General features: G+C 32.5%; 1 protein-coding gene across 1 annotated transcript; it reads right to left on the bottom strand.

The window, feature by feature from the left end:
- Positions 1-2,109: 2,109 nt before the first annotated feature.
- Positions 2,110-15,906, bottom strand: LOC128206461 (uncharacterized). The gene is made up of 14 exons (XM_052908891.1): positions 15,781-15,906; positions 13,125-13,213; positions 12,606-12,710; positions 11,991-12,408; positions 11,724-11,799; positions 11,268-11,488; positions 9,892-10,071; positions 8,500-8,634; positions 8,110-8,331; positions 7,165-7,491; positions 6,703-6,831; positions 6,192-6,236; positions 5,304-5,411; positions 2,110-4,204 (listed from the first exon to the last, which is right to left on the bottom strand). Exons 2-14 carry the CDS (start codon positions 13,176-13,178, stop codon positions 4,134-4,136), a joined length of 2,091 nt encoding a protein of 696 aa, XP_052764851.1. The 5' UTR covers positions 13,179-13,213; positions 15,781-15,906; the 3' UTR covers positions 2,110-4,133.
- Between the last annotated feature and the right edge of the window lie 2,911 nt (positions 15,907-18,817).

Raw genomic sequence — 18,817 nt, 5'->3', positions numbered from 1 at the left:
TACAGTGACGCTCAATATTAAAACCTCTTGTTCATTGACAAGACATTTTGACATTGGTGTGACAACTTTATATGGATGTGACAAACTTATATTGATGTGACATTCATCCATTGGAATGACATATTTGCGTTGAGGTGATAACGTTATACTGAAGTGATATTCTAATACTGATACAAGATACAACAAACTTTATTAAAATCGGTTAGGTGTAAACAAGAAACATTAGCTCAATGAGCTATTTTTCGTCATGAATAACAGGCATACATAACTTCTAAAAAATAATTATGACCTTGTGACCAGGAAAAAGCATATATGTTAAGATGCACACAAGTTGGAGGAGCAAGTGATGTTGATGTGACAACCTTATACGCTTCAGTGTATTCATCTTCAAACATGAAGCTACATTATTCCATTTTTAGTTGATGTGACATTCTCCCATTTTGATTTAGATAAATTATGACTTAAAAACTATCATTTATGAAACGATTTTATTATATTACTAATATGTTTTGAATGTACATGCAAATAAAATGTATCGTATACAAATGATTGACTCTGTTTAATATACTGTATTTCCAAACCAAGTTGTATACCCCATCTTCATATATTTTAATAATATGTCCGAAGAAAATACTATTTAGGAGACTTATATGATATTGAAAGACTTTTTCACATACATTTAAAGTTACATGTAAATGAAACTCAGTATTCTCCTTTATGGTGCACACTGTTGCTATATGTGAGTATTGGAAACAAATGGCTTAAGTGCACTATTTGCTCATATTATTTGTTGAAGTGCGGTTGGTACAATTTTCTAGAGCTTTTTTTCGATAATTTCGTAATTTGGCTGAAGTTTTATCATTGGTTTTTAATCTAGCCTAGCGTAAAGTCGTAGGCAGGTGTGAAGTTTGTTTGTTATTTAATAGCATAATTTTGTATTTTTAACGATTTGAATGAAATGTTCGATATCATATATTCACTTTTGAAATTTAATTGTTAATACAATTATAATGTGTTATACAATAAGTACGTTGTATCTTTAAACTGCATTTACCGTTTTGACTGACAAATTTCAAATGTATGTTCATGCAATATTTACTAATTACGCTTCAATACATTGTGCAAAAGACTAACACTGTCAATAAAAAGCCCAAGTCCTATTTTGTGTTGTGGTTTATGTGATAAGGGTGCTAGATGTATAGTATATGATGTCGGCGATTTCCGATTAGAAAATAGTTGGTTTGCTCATGATCTAACTGATTACTGAGTGCTGCTACTGCTACCGCCAATGCCTGTTGATATTGATATTACATATTATACTACCTTTTTCTACTATAAGTGTTTAGTCTAAACCTTTTGGCCTGGTAAAAACACAAACACTACTTCTTGTCGAGACGGAAGTTGAGCCTGGGACGCTATTGCCATTACCAAGTCAAGTCACTAATGATCACGAGACTTTCAATTTGCTGTGTGATGTGTATCATGATTTGAAGTCAACGACTTTTCCACGTCAGGAACGGACTTGTGGTTTGCTTATAATTCTTATTGCCCTTCAGAGAATATTATATGGAACGTTAACCTTTGTAGTAAATGTAACTCCTCTTTTTCCGTTTTCAATAATATCCAACCGTTAATTTGGTATAACTGGTAAAATTCGTGCTACCTCCGAAGAGGAAATGTCAACATTTGTCTGTTTTTAGTCGATAAAGACGCATTAGTATTCTATTATTAAAACCAAAGTCATTTTCATTTACATGAATGTGTAACTTGTATACTATCTATAAAGCTTCAACACGTTCCTTAACGGTGCTTAAGTTTCAATGTAAGGTTTTGCTAGTCTAGACTACTTCTTTTTCTAGTTGAAAATGAAATCGAAAGCTCGAAACTTTACATATGTGTCAATGGAAAAAGGAATATCCCTTCGGAATACACATGGCAATTGGTTTCCAGATATTTTACTTGCAGGACAATTTTGATTGAATAAGCAAAACAAACGTGAATTGCAATACAAGATTATTAGGATTTTCTTACAATTTGAAAACCAATGGGAACCTACATTAAGGTTTAAACAAAATCATTTTTACTTTGCCATATATAACTGGCATTTTAATGAAACATGTAAACATTCTGACATATATATCTGGCATTTCAATGAAATATGTAAACACTCTACCATATATAACTGACATTTCAATGAAATATAAAAACACTCTATCTTATACAACTGGCATTTAAATGAAAGATATAAACACCTTGCAACACTATTTTCAATTTTTAAACGGCAAGAATTAGATGCACGATTTAAACTATTTATAACGAAAGTCATTTCACACAAAGTATTATACACTTAGAGCTGTAGTAAAAAGGTTATTTAGGAAAGAAAGTGAACGTTTAAGCTATGTCAAAATGCACGCGAATACATCCATGATATACATGTAGAAATTACTCATAAGCAAACAAGAAAAAAAATTGCAAATAAAGAATACATCTTAAAAAAAATTAAACAATTATAACAATTTCATGTGTGAACACTCCTAAATTTATGCAATAAGCCTTAACAATAAAACACCGGGAACAATTAATATTTGTGTTATGTCCCTTTATAAGAAATAAAGAATACTGGATTCATTTTGAATGATAAAAGAACACGTAAACATTTTATAAGGTGTTTCTAAAATCAAATATTTTTTTAATAAATAGCATTTCGTTGTTATATTAAATGCATTTGTTCAAAGAAATATGTGTTAAAGTTGTTTATTTTAAACACCAATTCTTAAAATCCCTGGCCAGATATTGTTGAGTTTTAAACTATATTTGTGACCTAAAAATAATAGTATAAATGGCAGTTTATTTTTAAAGCAAGAGAATTGGAAAGCACTTTAGGTTTCCAAAACAATATTTGGCATTAAACATTAAACCTTAAAAATAGTTCAATTTTATCTACACATTCTAAAATATGCTTACTGTCAGCGTGAATGGGCCTTTTAAATTGTAAGTATCACATATATGTTTTTTCAATGCATGTTCTTCGTTTAAAAATGCATGACAGGTATTCATACATATATACATTGCAACACAAAGATTATGGATATCGATTCGGAGAACATTTAAGACAATCAATATTTAAACATTCAATAATTCAAAACTTTTTGTGTTTGTGTCTTGAAATAAAACAAACTGTCGTTTATATTATTTACCTATATATAGCTAGCTATTCAAATAGATCAATATAGGAAATGTTAAAGGTAGCAAAATAAGGCAATACAAACAAATAACACATTACCAAAACAATACCAACAAAAATACTCACTTAAGACGGAAATCTATATTAACATAGAAGTTCTTAATGAGTATGATTTCTACTGAAATTATAGGAGTTCTCACGATGTCTACTTACAAAAGCGAAATAGAAGAGACAATCGGATAACTATTAAAGAGAAAACAAACAACAGAAGAAAACACTGTTTTACTGCAAACGCTTAAGCTTTTCAAAAAGAAATAGTTATCATATTATGATTTTCATTATTTTTGTGCAAGTATAAAACAACGTCTCTAAACTCGCCTATGTCTATGCTTTAACCAGTTCATAATTCAACTACGAAGACAAACCAAAAAGCCTAATTTAACTATGATTATGTTCAGTATATACTATACATTAAATGCTTTTTCAAGGACATGTAAGTGAATGTATTATTAAATGATGAATGCAACTCTTATTGATACTTTATTTTGGAAAATAGTCTCACCTTGACTAACACTTGACCCGCAAAACATTGAAGCAATACATTTGTCTTGCTAACGATACAACAAAAAGCTACATTCTAACTATGTTAGGCTAAATTAATTTTCACATGTAGCTAGTTGTACATGAAGTCGTCTTGCCAGTCTTGGCTGCCAAAAATGAATCTCGAACAAATACATGTATTGTATTTTATACTGTTACACAATGTTTATTTGAGTTCTAAAGTTTTAATTCGATTTCTGATGCTCACTTCCTTGATATCCCATAGTAAGCGTAAGCTCTTTCAAACGATGAACTTGTGCATATACACTAGCATTAAACATTAGAGGCACTCAACGAGACGAACAGTACTTCGAAGCAAGAGTTAAGAACAATCACGACATTAGTTAATTCATTCCTGATCTTCGTCATCCATGGGTTCCTGGTTGAGATGGTATGTAACTTGGTTGCCATTTATCCTAACTGAAAACGAAATAAAAAACACATTATATAGTTGTCTTATTAACCATGTTAAACACGTAATCCAATATTAACATCAGTTAAAAATATATTATGCTTCACGACCACATTATTGCTTTATCATAATCAGTTTGCAAAACCAATAACAATAACCAATCCAGGCGAACAAGTGTTTTTGGATTACATTCTCAATTATACTTATCTTCTCGGATATATATATATATATATATATATATATATATATATATATATATATATATATATATATATATATATATATATATATATATATATATTAATGTATCGACAGCATTGAACGGATTGTTCCTATCTTTACAATAATGGTTCCAACGTTTTATAATTTAAAGATGCACTCTTACTTACAAATAAGATTTACCACAATTAAATAAAACAATTGTTTAAAAAATACAAAAAGGATAAATACATGTCAAAAACAATGGTTCTTATGTAGGATACCGAGTTTAATTTGAAAAGAAAATGTGCAGAAAATACGGTATTTCTAATTTATGAGACGTAAGTAGATTGCAGTAAATATTTTAGCACTCACCAATCATTTTATTCTTTTGCGTTTTCAGCTATTAAATACACAGTTACAATCTTGTTATCGGTAATTAATTTTTTTCCAGAAATGCATGATTTACTAAATAGTTTAAGGTTAATCACTCAAAATGTATGTTTGTTATACATTGGTTTGTATTGATTTTGAAAAAGCGTGTTACTTTAAACTCAAGGTTGTGAGTGAGTTAACTGTACTTTGTAGTCAAACAGTTTAAGCGTTCTTAAAGTACGGTTAGTCTCCGCCTACATGTATACATTTCGATCAGAAAATTAATTCGAAAATGGATATGTTAGCAAAGGCAAAGACACTCTCTTGAAATTTGTTCACATATTTCTCTTGAAGATATTGAAGATATTTAAGGTTTACTTACTGTTATCTAATTAATTATAGAATAAACATCAAACCAGAATGTATTTTGGGAGGATCCAATGTAGTCGTACCATTGACAGATAAGCGTCTTTCATGTGAAAAGATTGTCGAGTATTGTCAAAATGAATAATTCTTACACGATTAAAATCTTACCAGGTTGATCATTGAGGGCGAGACTTTCACCATTGAGGGCGTGACTTTCACCATTGAGGGCGTGACTTTCACCATTGAGGGCGTGACTTTCACCACCTGGATCATTTCCTGAAACAATTTCAATGTGGCGGTTTAGTAATAAGAAAGGAGACGAACAAGAAGCAAAATACATTGAATATCGTCCGCATGTTGCAAATAATTCTGTGCCTGACAAGTTCAGAATTGTTCAAAAGATGGGAACAAAATATATCACCCTTCTTCTTATTTATCAGTGTTGTATTGCTTTATGTATTTATAGAGATGTAACTACACTTAATGCTTTGAAATAATAGTTTTGTTACAAAAAGTATATATTATATTTCAATTTAAACAGTAACTTAAAAATCGATTTACTACATAAGTTAGTGCATTTAAAAAATAAAATGAAATACGCAAACATAAGTCTTGAAAGGCAAAAACAACAACATTTTTTAAAATCTTAATTCATAGTCTTTTAGATAATGTTATTCTAGTTTTAATCAAAACCTTCATTCTAGTTAACTAACTAGTAAATGCACACGGATAATGTATTGTTTGATCTAGCGCATGGTAAACTATCTATTCACTTACACAATTTTTTACACCCAAAAATTGAAAAGAAAATGAGACTAGAAGCAAATTGGCAATCAAAATAACTGCTCTCAACGAAACCACATTTTTAACTGAAAATAATGTTTCCAACCGATCTGACGATACATTTGGTGTATAAGAAACATTACGTTTATAATTATAATTACTTTATTGCAGCTTTTCAAATAATTATAAAACATATGTATGACGCATAATTGATATTGCCAATACATTGATAAGATTGTTATACATTTAACAAAAATGAAGAAAAATCATTACCAACATTGCTTTCTTTACGTCCTTTTCGGCAGTAGCAAATTATACCTGGAACGCAATGATTTACAGAATATCAATGTAACAGGTATGATTAACGAACGTATTAAACAAATAAAATCAAAACTGTTGCGTCAAACACTGACTCATCTGCAGTCAATTGTATTAAACTTTTTTTGTTATTGAAAACTTTTAATCATTTTTATCCAATTATAACATCTAACCAATCAAATCGCCTTCTTGAGGCATCTAGCCGAGGATGATCTTTATACAACTAATAAGAGTTTTATACAATTAGCTGCAGAACCCTAAACCAGTAAGTTTTAATGCTTGCAACTAGAATTTATAAAAGCAAACTATATTCTACTACAAAATGTAAGTTTTTTACGTGTTAAACGTGTCTGTTCAACATTGAAATAAGAATGTACATTTGTTAGTATAAATATAAACATTAATTGCATACTCTATCTATTAACGTGTTTATTTCATAATTCAAGGTACATATATTTTTGCTTACTTCGACGTTTCCAAATTGCTATGACGCTTGCTGTCACTAAAAATAGCGTGGACATGATAATAATAAGTGTAACTAAAGGAGTAAAAGGGTGCTGTGTCTCTAAATCCTTAGGCGAATCGTCCTTTCCGCCTGTTATGAAATATAAAGAAATCAAATGTAAGAAGTTTGTATTATTTTCATACATCGAAATTTGAATTATTACCGACATATACCACGTTTGTATTGAAACTAATTAACAATAAGTTATGTGCCTTCCCTTCTACTACATTACGTAATATTCAAACAAAATTTACTACTTTTAACTATTTAACTGTGTGTAAAGTTAGTGATAGTAACATTACTAGCTTACAGTAAAAGGCAACATTATTACAAACGTTCTTTCTTGGTTCATTTATTAAACAAAACAACATTTATCACTGTCGTCACCATGTATGAACAATTAGAACGACTTTTAAATATTACCTTGGATGTATATAAAAGCGATTACAGATGTCTTGCAATTGACTTGGTTGTCGTTAACAAAAACATGGTTGAGGCCAAAGGTACTAGACTCCACTTTAACAAGCATTCGTCCAGAAGATAGTAGATAATGACTTATACTAAGTTCGCAGAAACCATTTCTAAATGATGCGTTGTACCAAGTATTATTTATTCTGGAATTTAACTCTGGATCTTTATGCAGCGGTGTACAACTAGCAATGTTCGTATTATTCACATTGACATAAGTTATATGTCCATCAGTCGAGTTCCAGGTTATCACGATATCCTCTTTAATGGTGTCGTTATAATCTGAAATAATATGTCTGTCCTATACATTGTTAAGATAACGTATTTAGAAGAACGTAACGTTTAATAATTTAATAACAACGTGATATTGATAACTGACTATTCATCTTAAATTCGGTACACACTAACTATTAGCTTATTTTCAACCTATTTTTATTGTTAATTTAAACAAAAGTGTGTTGAAATCGGTTTATATTTAAATGTATGACGAATTGATTGTGCGTATATGCACATAACGTGATTCTCATATGAATGCGAACTTGTTTGAGTTTGAATAAGACAGTTGGTTATATTGCTTGAGTTCAATCATGTTAACAACATTTTGGAAATATGTTTCAAAATCGGGTATATCTCATTTTACATATAGCTTCTGTTTTAAGTGAAAAAAAACGAAAGAAAACAACAAACGTCTTATTTTAAAAAAAATATCACAGGAACAATAACCAAAGTAAACATTTTGAAAAAACACATTTTCAAGCTACGCAAGGGTATTACATTGCCAGTAACGATATTCAAAAATAATTATTTTCTCAGATTGTAATAACTAAATGATAAACAATCTTCAGTAGATGGAACTAAAAAATCATTAAAATGCGCCATATTGAGCAAATAGTTACTTACGGTAAGAACAACTTTTTCTCGCAAGTTGGCAACCAATGTTCTCTGTATGATTGTCGGGGCAGATACAGACATATCCCTCTTTATTATTGGTTGGTATGCACACACTGTAATTTTCGCAAGCGTTCTCAGAACAGGCATTGTAGTTTACTATGCCAACTATATCCTGGGCCTCCGTTCCCATGTCTACAAGTCGATTGTTTAGCCTGAACTCACTGACAATGCCTAAATAAAAATTAAAGTTATTCTTCTGATTAATGCTATAGTCAAAATAGTGCAGAAATAGAAAAAAACAGCATTTACAAACTATAAGTTAAATAACTTTACATTATTTGCATTTCATATTAGACAAAACTATTCATAGAAATATCTTAAAATAATTTAGTCATTTACCTTCAAATCCTTTCGAATTGTCCATAGTTGTGAGATATAAGGACGCGCCTATGTACACCCTACCACCAATACCCTGATAAAGGTCTTTAGGCAGAGAAATTACTTCCGGTTGATACTGGTCCAACCCCATAGTAGCTGTTAATAGAAACAACGATTCAACGGTAACTACCTGAATGACGAAGCTCAACATCAGACCAAGAAGCCAACTGTTGTAGCGCTGATTTTATATGCAATCTCAGACCAAGAAGCCGGTGATGTAGCTTAACCTTGATATGCAACCTCAGACTAAGTTGTCAAATGTGGTAGCTCTAGCCTAACCTTTATATGCAAACTTAGCCCAACAAGGCGACTGTTGTATTTCAATCTCACACCAGTAGTCAAGTGATGTTACTCAGACTCAAATTAAAAGGTCAAGAGTTCTAGCTCAATCTTAGACCAAGAAGTAAAATGATGAACCTCAACCTTGCAACATCAGATTAAGTAGTCAAGAGTTGTAGCTCAACCTTGTTATTCAAACTCAGACCAAGTAGATGAGTGTATACAACCTCTTAGTTGATTGCTTCCAACCCATTATATATTTAACAATTGTCGAGACGACTTAGTTATATCTTACTGCTAGCCTCTGTTTTAGTATTGTCTCCTTTTGAAGAGATTATATTTGACCGATTTTAGCGAGTCAATTATACTTAAAAATATATAAGATTTGCTACACAGTGTGATAAATGATACGGACACTGTTAACTTGTGTTGTTAATAAAATAAATACATGTAGCGTTGATGGAATAATTACGGTACTGTTGTTGAATAACACCATTAATTCACTCTAATGCAAATACAACTAAAATAAATTACTTGGGCACGAGTTTAAGGATTGTATGACTTGTGATTTTAAATAGTAGTATTAAAATGGAGTTTAACATTTTTCATTCCTTAAATTTGAAAATTATATTACACCTTATGCTCATGTCGAATACTATAAGGTCAGTTGAACATCCGGCATTAAGTACACTCATTTAATGTGCATTGTATCTTGCTGTATTAAACAGTGCATGTTTGTGTTCTGTCATATAAATATGAGTTTTGTCTGAGATATCTTTGTATTTTAAAAATATTTAAAAAAAGATGTTACTATTTAGTAAAGCAATTTCCAAAATACGCACGCATAGACACACCATACACACACACGCACGCACGCACGCACGCACGCACGCACGCACGCACACACACACACACGCACACATACACGCACACACGCACGCACGCACGCACACACGCACGCACGCACGCACACACACACACACATTTATGAAATGAACATTACAGGCTGAGTGACATATACTGTAGCGACATGTTTTAACGATGCCCATTTTAAGAGGTAAAAAACAATCTAACCTTCACTGCTATCGAAACTGAAATAGATCGTATGCGATTCGTTCACGGACAGTAGTTGCTTCCCTTTGATCATAGTAAAAGCAGATCCTTTGTACAAACGCAGCATTGCATATCCCCCTTCCTGTGCGAACGTAGCACTTGGTCTTTCATCAGTAGCGTTGGCAATGTATACAACCAAACCTAAATTAAACAGATTATTAACACGAATAGGTAAATGAATCATAAAGTATTTCCGTTTTCCTACTACGGTTTTATTAGCTTCACGGGTAGAGAATTGTTTACACATATTGCTTTAAACACTAACAAGAAACATGACGTTCTTACATAACAAAACATTCAGTGCTTTAATTTTTTTAAATTTTGCAGAGTTCGTGTTATCTTTAAAACCTTTTTAGCTTGCTTGGAATGTTCCAGCGGGTGATGTCTCTTTCTTTCAAAAGTTACTTGGATTAGAAACTTTGAGCAAATATATGTCGGTTTTTTATTTTTGATAATGTTTTCTTTCTTTGTTCCCAGATGTAGTACAATCATGCCTTTCATTATGATCACACAGTTTTAAACCTTTTTTTTCAAAGGCAGACTGTCTGTGATGTCCATAGCTTCAAACTATAACTGCATCGTATCTTTAAAAAGAGTTTGCATGAGGTACTTTGAATTGTATATTTTCGTCTGCAGATAGAGTCGGATACCTTATGAAGTAAACCTTCGAGGAAAAAAATGTCCAATGTGGGGCTCGAGCCCACGACCGCCGGATCACTATCACGGCGCTCTGACCAAGGGTGTTATCCCCCACACAATACACTCCTCCCCCCATTAACCTTCAAAGCCGACGAAGGCACTCCTATAGTTTATCGCTGGCACCAGTGAAGTAAACCTTGAAAGGAAAGTGTGCCCGGTGTGGGGAACGAACCCACGACAGCCGGAACTCTACCAGGGCGTTCTGACCAACTGAGCAAACCGGGCGGCTGGTTCTAACACACACACACACTACACTAATCCTCAAATAATGTATTCTTTGATAAGATTTACTATGAGGTTTTTACTTTACTCTTAATTTTGGGGATAAGAGTGAGGTTGTGCAGACAAACTGGACCAATTACTGACCGTTTCAAGGAGATACCTAACAATCCTTGATCAGCACACATGGTTGTTTTATCTAGAATATATGTACTGTGTTTATGGAGTTTTGTGCTGTTGTTGCATGTTTCTGATGGTTTGTGAGTGTATGATTTTGTGTTCTATGCCTTTGGCGTCTACCCTATGCCATTAAACAGGGGTTATGTTTAAACTTTAGGCTACTGAGCTTGTTCCTGTAATTGTTCATAAAAATATTTACATTAAATGAAGTTTAAGCAAACGGAGTTTGTCATGCTTACCGTCTGTTGAAAATGGCTTGAACGACAACTGAATCATAAGGCTTTGCGTTTTCTCCAGTGGAAAACTTATGTAGGACAAACGATCATTTTGAAAGAGCGGCGCAAGAAAAGTAACCTCCAAATTGACCGAAGTTTGTTTAGTTTCTTTGCAAATATAAGCTCCTGCATCTGCCCACGTAACAGTTCTATTTTCAATCGTTGAAATTGTTACTGGAGAAGACCTGAAATGATAAGTCAAGACAAGAAATTACGATTGAAATTAACCTCATTCAATGAATCACACCATAGGCATTCGTCAAGTTTAAATCATAAAAAAATAATCTTTATAAATCAACAAATCGCGCTTAATAATAGTAATTTATAAGCCTGTAACCGTTCCGATATATAAATATACATCGATGCGAAGTTAACAGATAAAAGTTTTGTCACAGTGTTCTGTCAGATTTTAAAACTTACCGTAAATTGAGTATTTCTTTTCTGTCGCATTCAATTGAAGCACGCATTCCTACTGCTGCCGTTTGGACAATGTGGCCTTCAATAAACATTAGCCGTCTTGTAAAAGTCTACTCGCATGTTATGTAATTTTTCTGACACAAAAGCAAATGGTCATTTTTATGGCCTACGATTGATCGATATTAGATGTTTAGATATTTCAATACCTGTATAAACAGTTATACTAATTCTTAATACATTATATCATTTAAGTATCAAATATACCCTGACCTGCACATCCGTGAACTGCTTCAGAAAACATGGTCAATAAGAACACTAGTTGTGTAATCGGTAGCTGTAAACTTTTCAACGTATCGAAGAACATTTTAAAACGTTGCTTTTCTTTATCGGACCTTCTCCCGTGTCTGTCGTTACTCTGGCCTTTAAGTGTGGTTGCGACTGGGGAAGAGTTCAAACAAAGTGTTCCTTGTCGATGCGTTTCACCGTTGAAACTGGTGGAGACACTTTCACAAACACACTCATACTTTGACTGATCTGATATGGCTGTGTAAGAGTCATCTCCCTTTGGTGACATTGCATGCTGTGGTTGTTCTAACATTTCGGTGTTATTCTCCTTTGGGGTGTTTTTGAATTTGACTGCAAAGTGTAACAGCCGGGCCTCCAGGAATTTCAATGATGCATTGACCATCTAAATAGTTAAGAAATGACTTTTTTAACTGAACGTTTAAACTTTAGAAATAATATCTTAAACAACGATTGGTGAATATTTTTGGAATGTGGACGTTAGGACACTTTGAGTGCAAGTGTGTTTAAATTCAAGCGAAATTAAATTAAATTGGTAACGTGTTCTATATAATACAATGGTTTTACAGGAACATTGCTTACCTGGTTAACTGTGTCAAACGAATGCAGTAGCTGTTGTATCATTTCCTCGATGCTATCTCTCATCTGTAAGTGAAATGCCTTTGCACTTTCCCCTTCACACTGACTCTATCGATAGACAAAATACAATGTGTTCAAAGTCATGCAGTCAAGTCATTCAGTCTTGACGGACTCTTAACTATATTGTGGTCTCATATATTGACTTCGCCATTACAATATGAACAGTCTGTTCTCATTTCCCCTTCTAATAATGGCATAATTATAGAGTAAATGTATTGGCTTTATTACCGGTCGCCACATTCTTTAAAATATAATGACGTATTTATGTATATTTATATAATGTATTTAGCAAAAGTGTCATCATTTAAAAACTGTGTTGTCATTCTATTTAAATATTTGAAAAATGAAACGCATTGGAATTCATTTCCTTGTCAGTCATAATGTGTCTTTCATCACGTAAATGCGTTTATAATTTCAAGTGCAATATCTTAAATACGCATATAACCAATCAAAGGAATATACCTTGATAAATTTTAAGCTCGTCCCTGAATCATTGTTTTCTATTGCCCCTTCCATCTTCTCGTCTGCCTCTTGCTCGTGTAATCTTTAAACTGCAAATCATACACCAAATTACATGTAACAGCAAGTCTTTTTTTCTTATTGAAATTGATTCATAAAATGTTTCATCTTCTTTCAATTTTCTTAAAATTTAAGAAACAGGTAAATATATTAACACTTATCACACTCAAAAACATCACATGAACAGTGAACGTTTTTTCAGTTCAATTTAATAAAACAAGAGTGTGGGCGATTACTATATTACAGTTGAATGTGTTTAAAAAAGAATCCATTTTGATTTGCGTAGGAAACAACGTCATGATTGCGAGGATGATGATAATTTGATAGCTGAGATTATCGATATGGTTAAAAAAGCTGACTTGAAGAAGTAAATTTAGCTGGTCATAGACAAAAATGCAACTGTAAAATGTATGAGAGGTGAATAGGTGGCGAAAACATTCCATACACTCTTTATAACTACCGTGAGATCTCCGGCACAATGGTCACTGATAAGGATATATGTTTTGTTAAACATATTTTTTGAAACACATTATAGGTCACTGCATTCCTATCACCTAAACATGTCTATAATTTAAGACGTGGTAATGTTTATTTTTGGAAATTCCTTTAACGTAAAAGTGTAATATTAAATGCATGATATTTTGTAATAATTTTTCTCAAGCTGGACTTTCATTTATATGAAATCAGTTTAAAGACTAACTGACAATAGCAAAACAATTTGTTTAATCATAGGTAGTCGGCGTTTTACAATTTTAACCATATACGGTAACTACAGTATCTCTTGACTGATTGAAGCACACATAACTGAGCGTGCTGTTATCTGCTTAACAATACAGGAACACAATCTTAAATCTTAAAATCTTAAATCTGACTTGATGAGTATTTAAACTAGCCGAGGTCTCGATTTTATAATGATGGTAAATTTAGGGATAACGCTTTAATAAATTTGAATATTGGAAAATAGGTTATAAGATAAATGTTACATAAAGTCTATGAAAAGATCAACTGGCTTAGGCTGGTATTGACGAACGTATCGTTAGGATATTTGGATGAAGTTTAAACTTGAATAACCGCGGTATAAGATCGTTTGCACCGATGAACATTGCCGACCGGTTTAAGTGGTGTTTTGAAGAGGTATACAGTGAAAACATAGAGATCATAAATGTCATGATATAAAACGTATACTTAAGCATGAACACTTGATGAGCATTGATATGGCTTAATTTAACATAACATATATATAATCAGGCCTTTTGAAGTTGTCCACAAACATTAGGAGATAAAATATTGTTCATAGTGGGAACATCATAGACATGTTGCAAACCCTCATAAACATGATACAATATTAATAAGTATATATTATAGCAAGTGAATTCAATAACACAAGAGGTAAGACAACCTCTGCACACTGATACGTGCACAGTATCCTGTGTATAACACTGAACAATGTCTTAAGAACACGTTACTTAAGACATACAATGTCTTTAGAAGAAAAAAAATACGATAAACTAATGTTTATGAAACTGGTTAGTGTTACATAATTGGCATGGCCAGTGATGAATCAGTAAAAATATAATGAAATTGTTTTGGTTTTCAGTGGCTCAAACTAAACGCATTCACTAAACAGCGATTTTGCTTCAGTCGTTTTACCAATTAAAACATCAGTGTAAAACCGTTGTACGAAATATCCAAATTGCACGTCATGGCTTAACAATTACTGTACTCATTATGAAATATTTCAAAAAAGGAGTGACTCATTAGATAATATATGAATGATAAGTTGAACAAACTCAATATAACAAAACATTTGCTTGTTTATGCGTACGACCTTCACATAATGTTAAATACCGGTAACTTTTCGATTTCACCCACATACCGACAAGAAGTGTGTTGTGTATGATCAAACTCCTTTTCTCGAACCTTTTTAATAAATAACTGCGTTTTACATCTAGTCAGAAAAATGTATTCGAAAAAGACGATCGTACGATAATTGGGTTGATGTGTATACATAAATTTATATTTATCTGAATTTATTTACCATGGAAACAAACACACTAATAAGCTCTTTACGTTGCCTAAATATTGAATTGAAACCTTTCCACTATATGGCATGCTCTTTTAAAGTTATATAGCTATTCTGATAATGCAGATTCATAATTTTCATCAACATTCTCTAAATGATATTAAATATATAGAATGAATAAAACAAGTGAATAACAAAAATAAAATGATAACCATCCCACTGAATTAATGAACATTTGAAGACATTTGTCGAGTAGAATAATTAAAAATGAAAGTCATTTTATTAACATGCATAATGCACTTAATACAAGTCAGGTATTATCAAGCTGATTTAAACTCAAACCATTTACTTAATCTTTTACCTTATGTTAAGTGTAAGTTTCGCTTTATTTCAATAACAGTCTTTGCAAAACGTATAAACCATGCATCACAAGTGCAGTTTTTATCGAAGTTAACCTTAAACGCGTTTCACATGATATTTATGCAAAATGCTACAGGAACTAGCTCAGTAGCAAAATGTTTAAACATAGACCCAGTTTGTAAAACCTATTTAAAGTAAGTATCGTATTTGACTTACCTGCAGATAGAAGAATGTATACAAAATTTGTAGGTAATATACTATTAAACAAAACGAAACAAAAATATTCCATCAAATATTTATTTGATGGAGGATAACAAACTGTGCACTATTACAACAGAGGACGAACTTTTATATCACTAAAAGACGAAGTTCAGACGCACCACACAACTATTTTTAGTTTTTTGAAAATCAAAACTGGAATCCCAAACTGGAATCCCAAACTGGAATCCCAAGCTGTTCTTAAAAAAGATAATAATAAATTATGCTCCGCCCATAAGTATTATTGCGTCCAATGACAGGACAGAAGTATCGAACAAATGCACGCGATTTCAATCGGAAATGCCATTTAACTTTATACAGAAATAATATGAAATTGATAAACAACAGCCATCGTTAAGGAATGAAGTGGTAATGCAAATAAACATTATTTTCAATCGCAATCGTGAAATGTAGTGACATTCCACTGACAGGATAATATAAATCAAATAACTGCCGCAAACAAACAGCTTAAAAATGATCATAACGTCAAGAATTTACAACTTTATCACTCAAAAGGGAAACAGCAAATTTAAACAATATTAATACAAACCTCTGACACATTTGTCCTAAGACATTAGAATTGTATAGGAAATGACAATATCACCAATTTGCAGCCTTATTTTATTCAAATCACAACAGCTAATACATATCAATCCGTTTCATAAAAGAAGAGTTAACGCTTTAAAAATGCTGTTTTAAATGAAGTTAAATGATAGATGAGTGTTGTGAAATCTGCCTACCAATAGCGTCAGTTATTTGGAGACATGTTTACAATTTCATTCAAATTGTAATAGGAAGAGGGTGGAATGAAAAAGAGATGTGGTTAAATAATCTTTCAGAGGAACAACACGATACATTGAAAACCTTTAAGGATAGTTAAATAAATGTTTGACGGGTTAATATGTCACAAATGTCACAAACATGTCTTACTTCAATAGTTTGCTATTATTAAAGTCTAATAGACAATAGTGTACTATTTTCATTGGGTTATTAAAGATAGTCCTTGAACATATATAGATCCTTGAAATCCTTGAACATCAAATTTAGGCCCTTGAAGATCATGAGCATCGAATATAGGTCCTTGAAGTCCTTGAACATCGAATACAGGTTCCTTGAAGTCCTTGAACATCAACAATAGGTCCATGAAGTCATTGAACATCAAATATAGGTTACTTGAAGTCCTTGGACATCAAATATAGGTTACTTGAAGTCCTTGGACATCAAATATAGGTACTTGAAGCCATTGAACATCAAATATAGGTTACTTGAAGTCCTTGGACATCAAATAGAGGTTACTTGAAGTTCTTGAACAATTAACCAAAACCTTTTATTCACCCTCAGAGTAATACAAACACATTAAAAACGCTTTCAAAGTGTCAAATGCATCTATAATGTAATATCCTTCTTTTCGGAATTATAAATGACCAAATATACGAAATATACTGTTGAACTAAAATGTGGACTAATATATTGCATCTAAACCCACTTTTTCAATCTACAATACAATAACTTTATTTTCGTAACTGTATATCAAAACTTATACGAGCGATAGTTAAAAACGTACTTAAACAAAATATCTTTCCACGTACGTGCAATTCCGTGTTTTCGTTTATCAGGAAATCAATGTTACTCATCACAGATGATGCAATAAATGTGTTTTGTATCAATAACCTTTAAATCGTAAACAACTGTAACACCGTTAATTTATAATAGTATACACCGGAGTACAGTCATGATTGTGTGATAATGAACCTTGTGTTTTAAAAAAGAGCTATTTGTAGAACACAAATAAAGAATTAATATAGTTAAAATAAACAAAATACAAAAACTGCATAATTCGAATAATGTTTAAACAAAGGGTATTGGAAGTTTTTCTGTAAGAAAACTATCACTGAATATTAAGTAAGTATGACATAAAAAGTCTGTCAGACATAACGACATATTTTCCTTTCAAAACACACATACTTACCGAAATAGGCGTGTTCACTTCTTGGATATGTATGAGTTGCTTGAGGTGATAGATTATTACATTCGCGACTATGGTAAACTAGACGCCACACGGCGACATGTCGAGCCTGCTGAAAGAGCCTACGTGTACAGGCGAAACTACGCATCAGCATGGTGAACCTCCATGTAAAGCATGTTGGAAATTCTATAATACATGATTACGATAAAGTTCGGATAAGGCCCATTCAAGACCAGTACTATTAACAGTACTCATTTTTACATTTTTACCACTGATTGTGACCTTGATCTTTGAGGTTCTGACCAGGGTATTGTTTGTGACACGTCGCAGTATCATGATGAAACTTCAGTGCAATTTTTGTTTATAATTATTTAACGCCTGGACAAGATACGGTCCGGACAATGACCATTTCTACCTTTGATTGCTAAGCGTGACTTTGATATCTGAGGTGCATATCTCGGTATTGTGCGCGTTACGGCGCTTCATCAGAGTGAACCTTCATGGTAAGTTTATTTGAAAATCCTATGAGGTCAAGATACAACCCGGACAAGGATCATTTCAACATTTGACATTAACCTTGACCTTTCATGTTTGAGGTACATAGTTTTTATTTACCTGGGTCTTGTAAGCGACACGCCGCCTCGTAATTGTTAACCACCATGACAAGTATTTTAGAAATCCTTGTATGCATTACCAAGATACAGCCCGGGCAAATCCGTCCAGATGGACGTACTTACGGTCGCACTCACTCATGCACGTACACGGAAATGCGATTGCGACATCCATGTCTAGCTCACTGAGAGCGGGCTCAACAAAAGTCATGTTTTAATCGATGTTAATGCGGTTGGCTCACTCCATAGTCAACAAATTTACTATAGAGGAAGACGAATGATATAAATATTTCGTTGATGAGCGGTAAGACCATGTCATTACTAAATACAAGAAAAACGTCTAGGTTCAACACATAATTTTCAATACATTTTCAAAGTAGGTGTGTTTCATTCATCGACATGCAGTCGCAAGCGTTTG

Source organism: Mya arenaria, chromosome 10 (assembly GCF_026914265.1).
Source record: "Mya arenaria isolate MELC-2E11 chromosome 10, ASM2691426v1".
Taxonomy (NCBI): Eukaryota; Metazoa; Mollusca; class Bivalvia; order Myida; family Myidae; genus Mya; species Mya arenaria.
The sequence above is the reverse complement of the archived record's forward strand: the minus strand, read 5'-3'. Positions and strand labels throughout refer to the sequence as shown.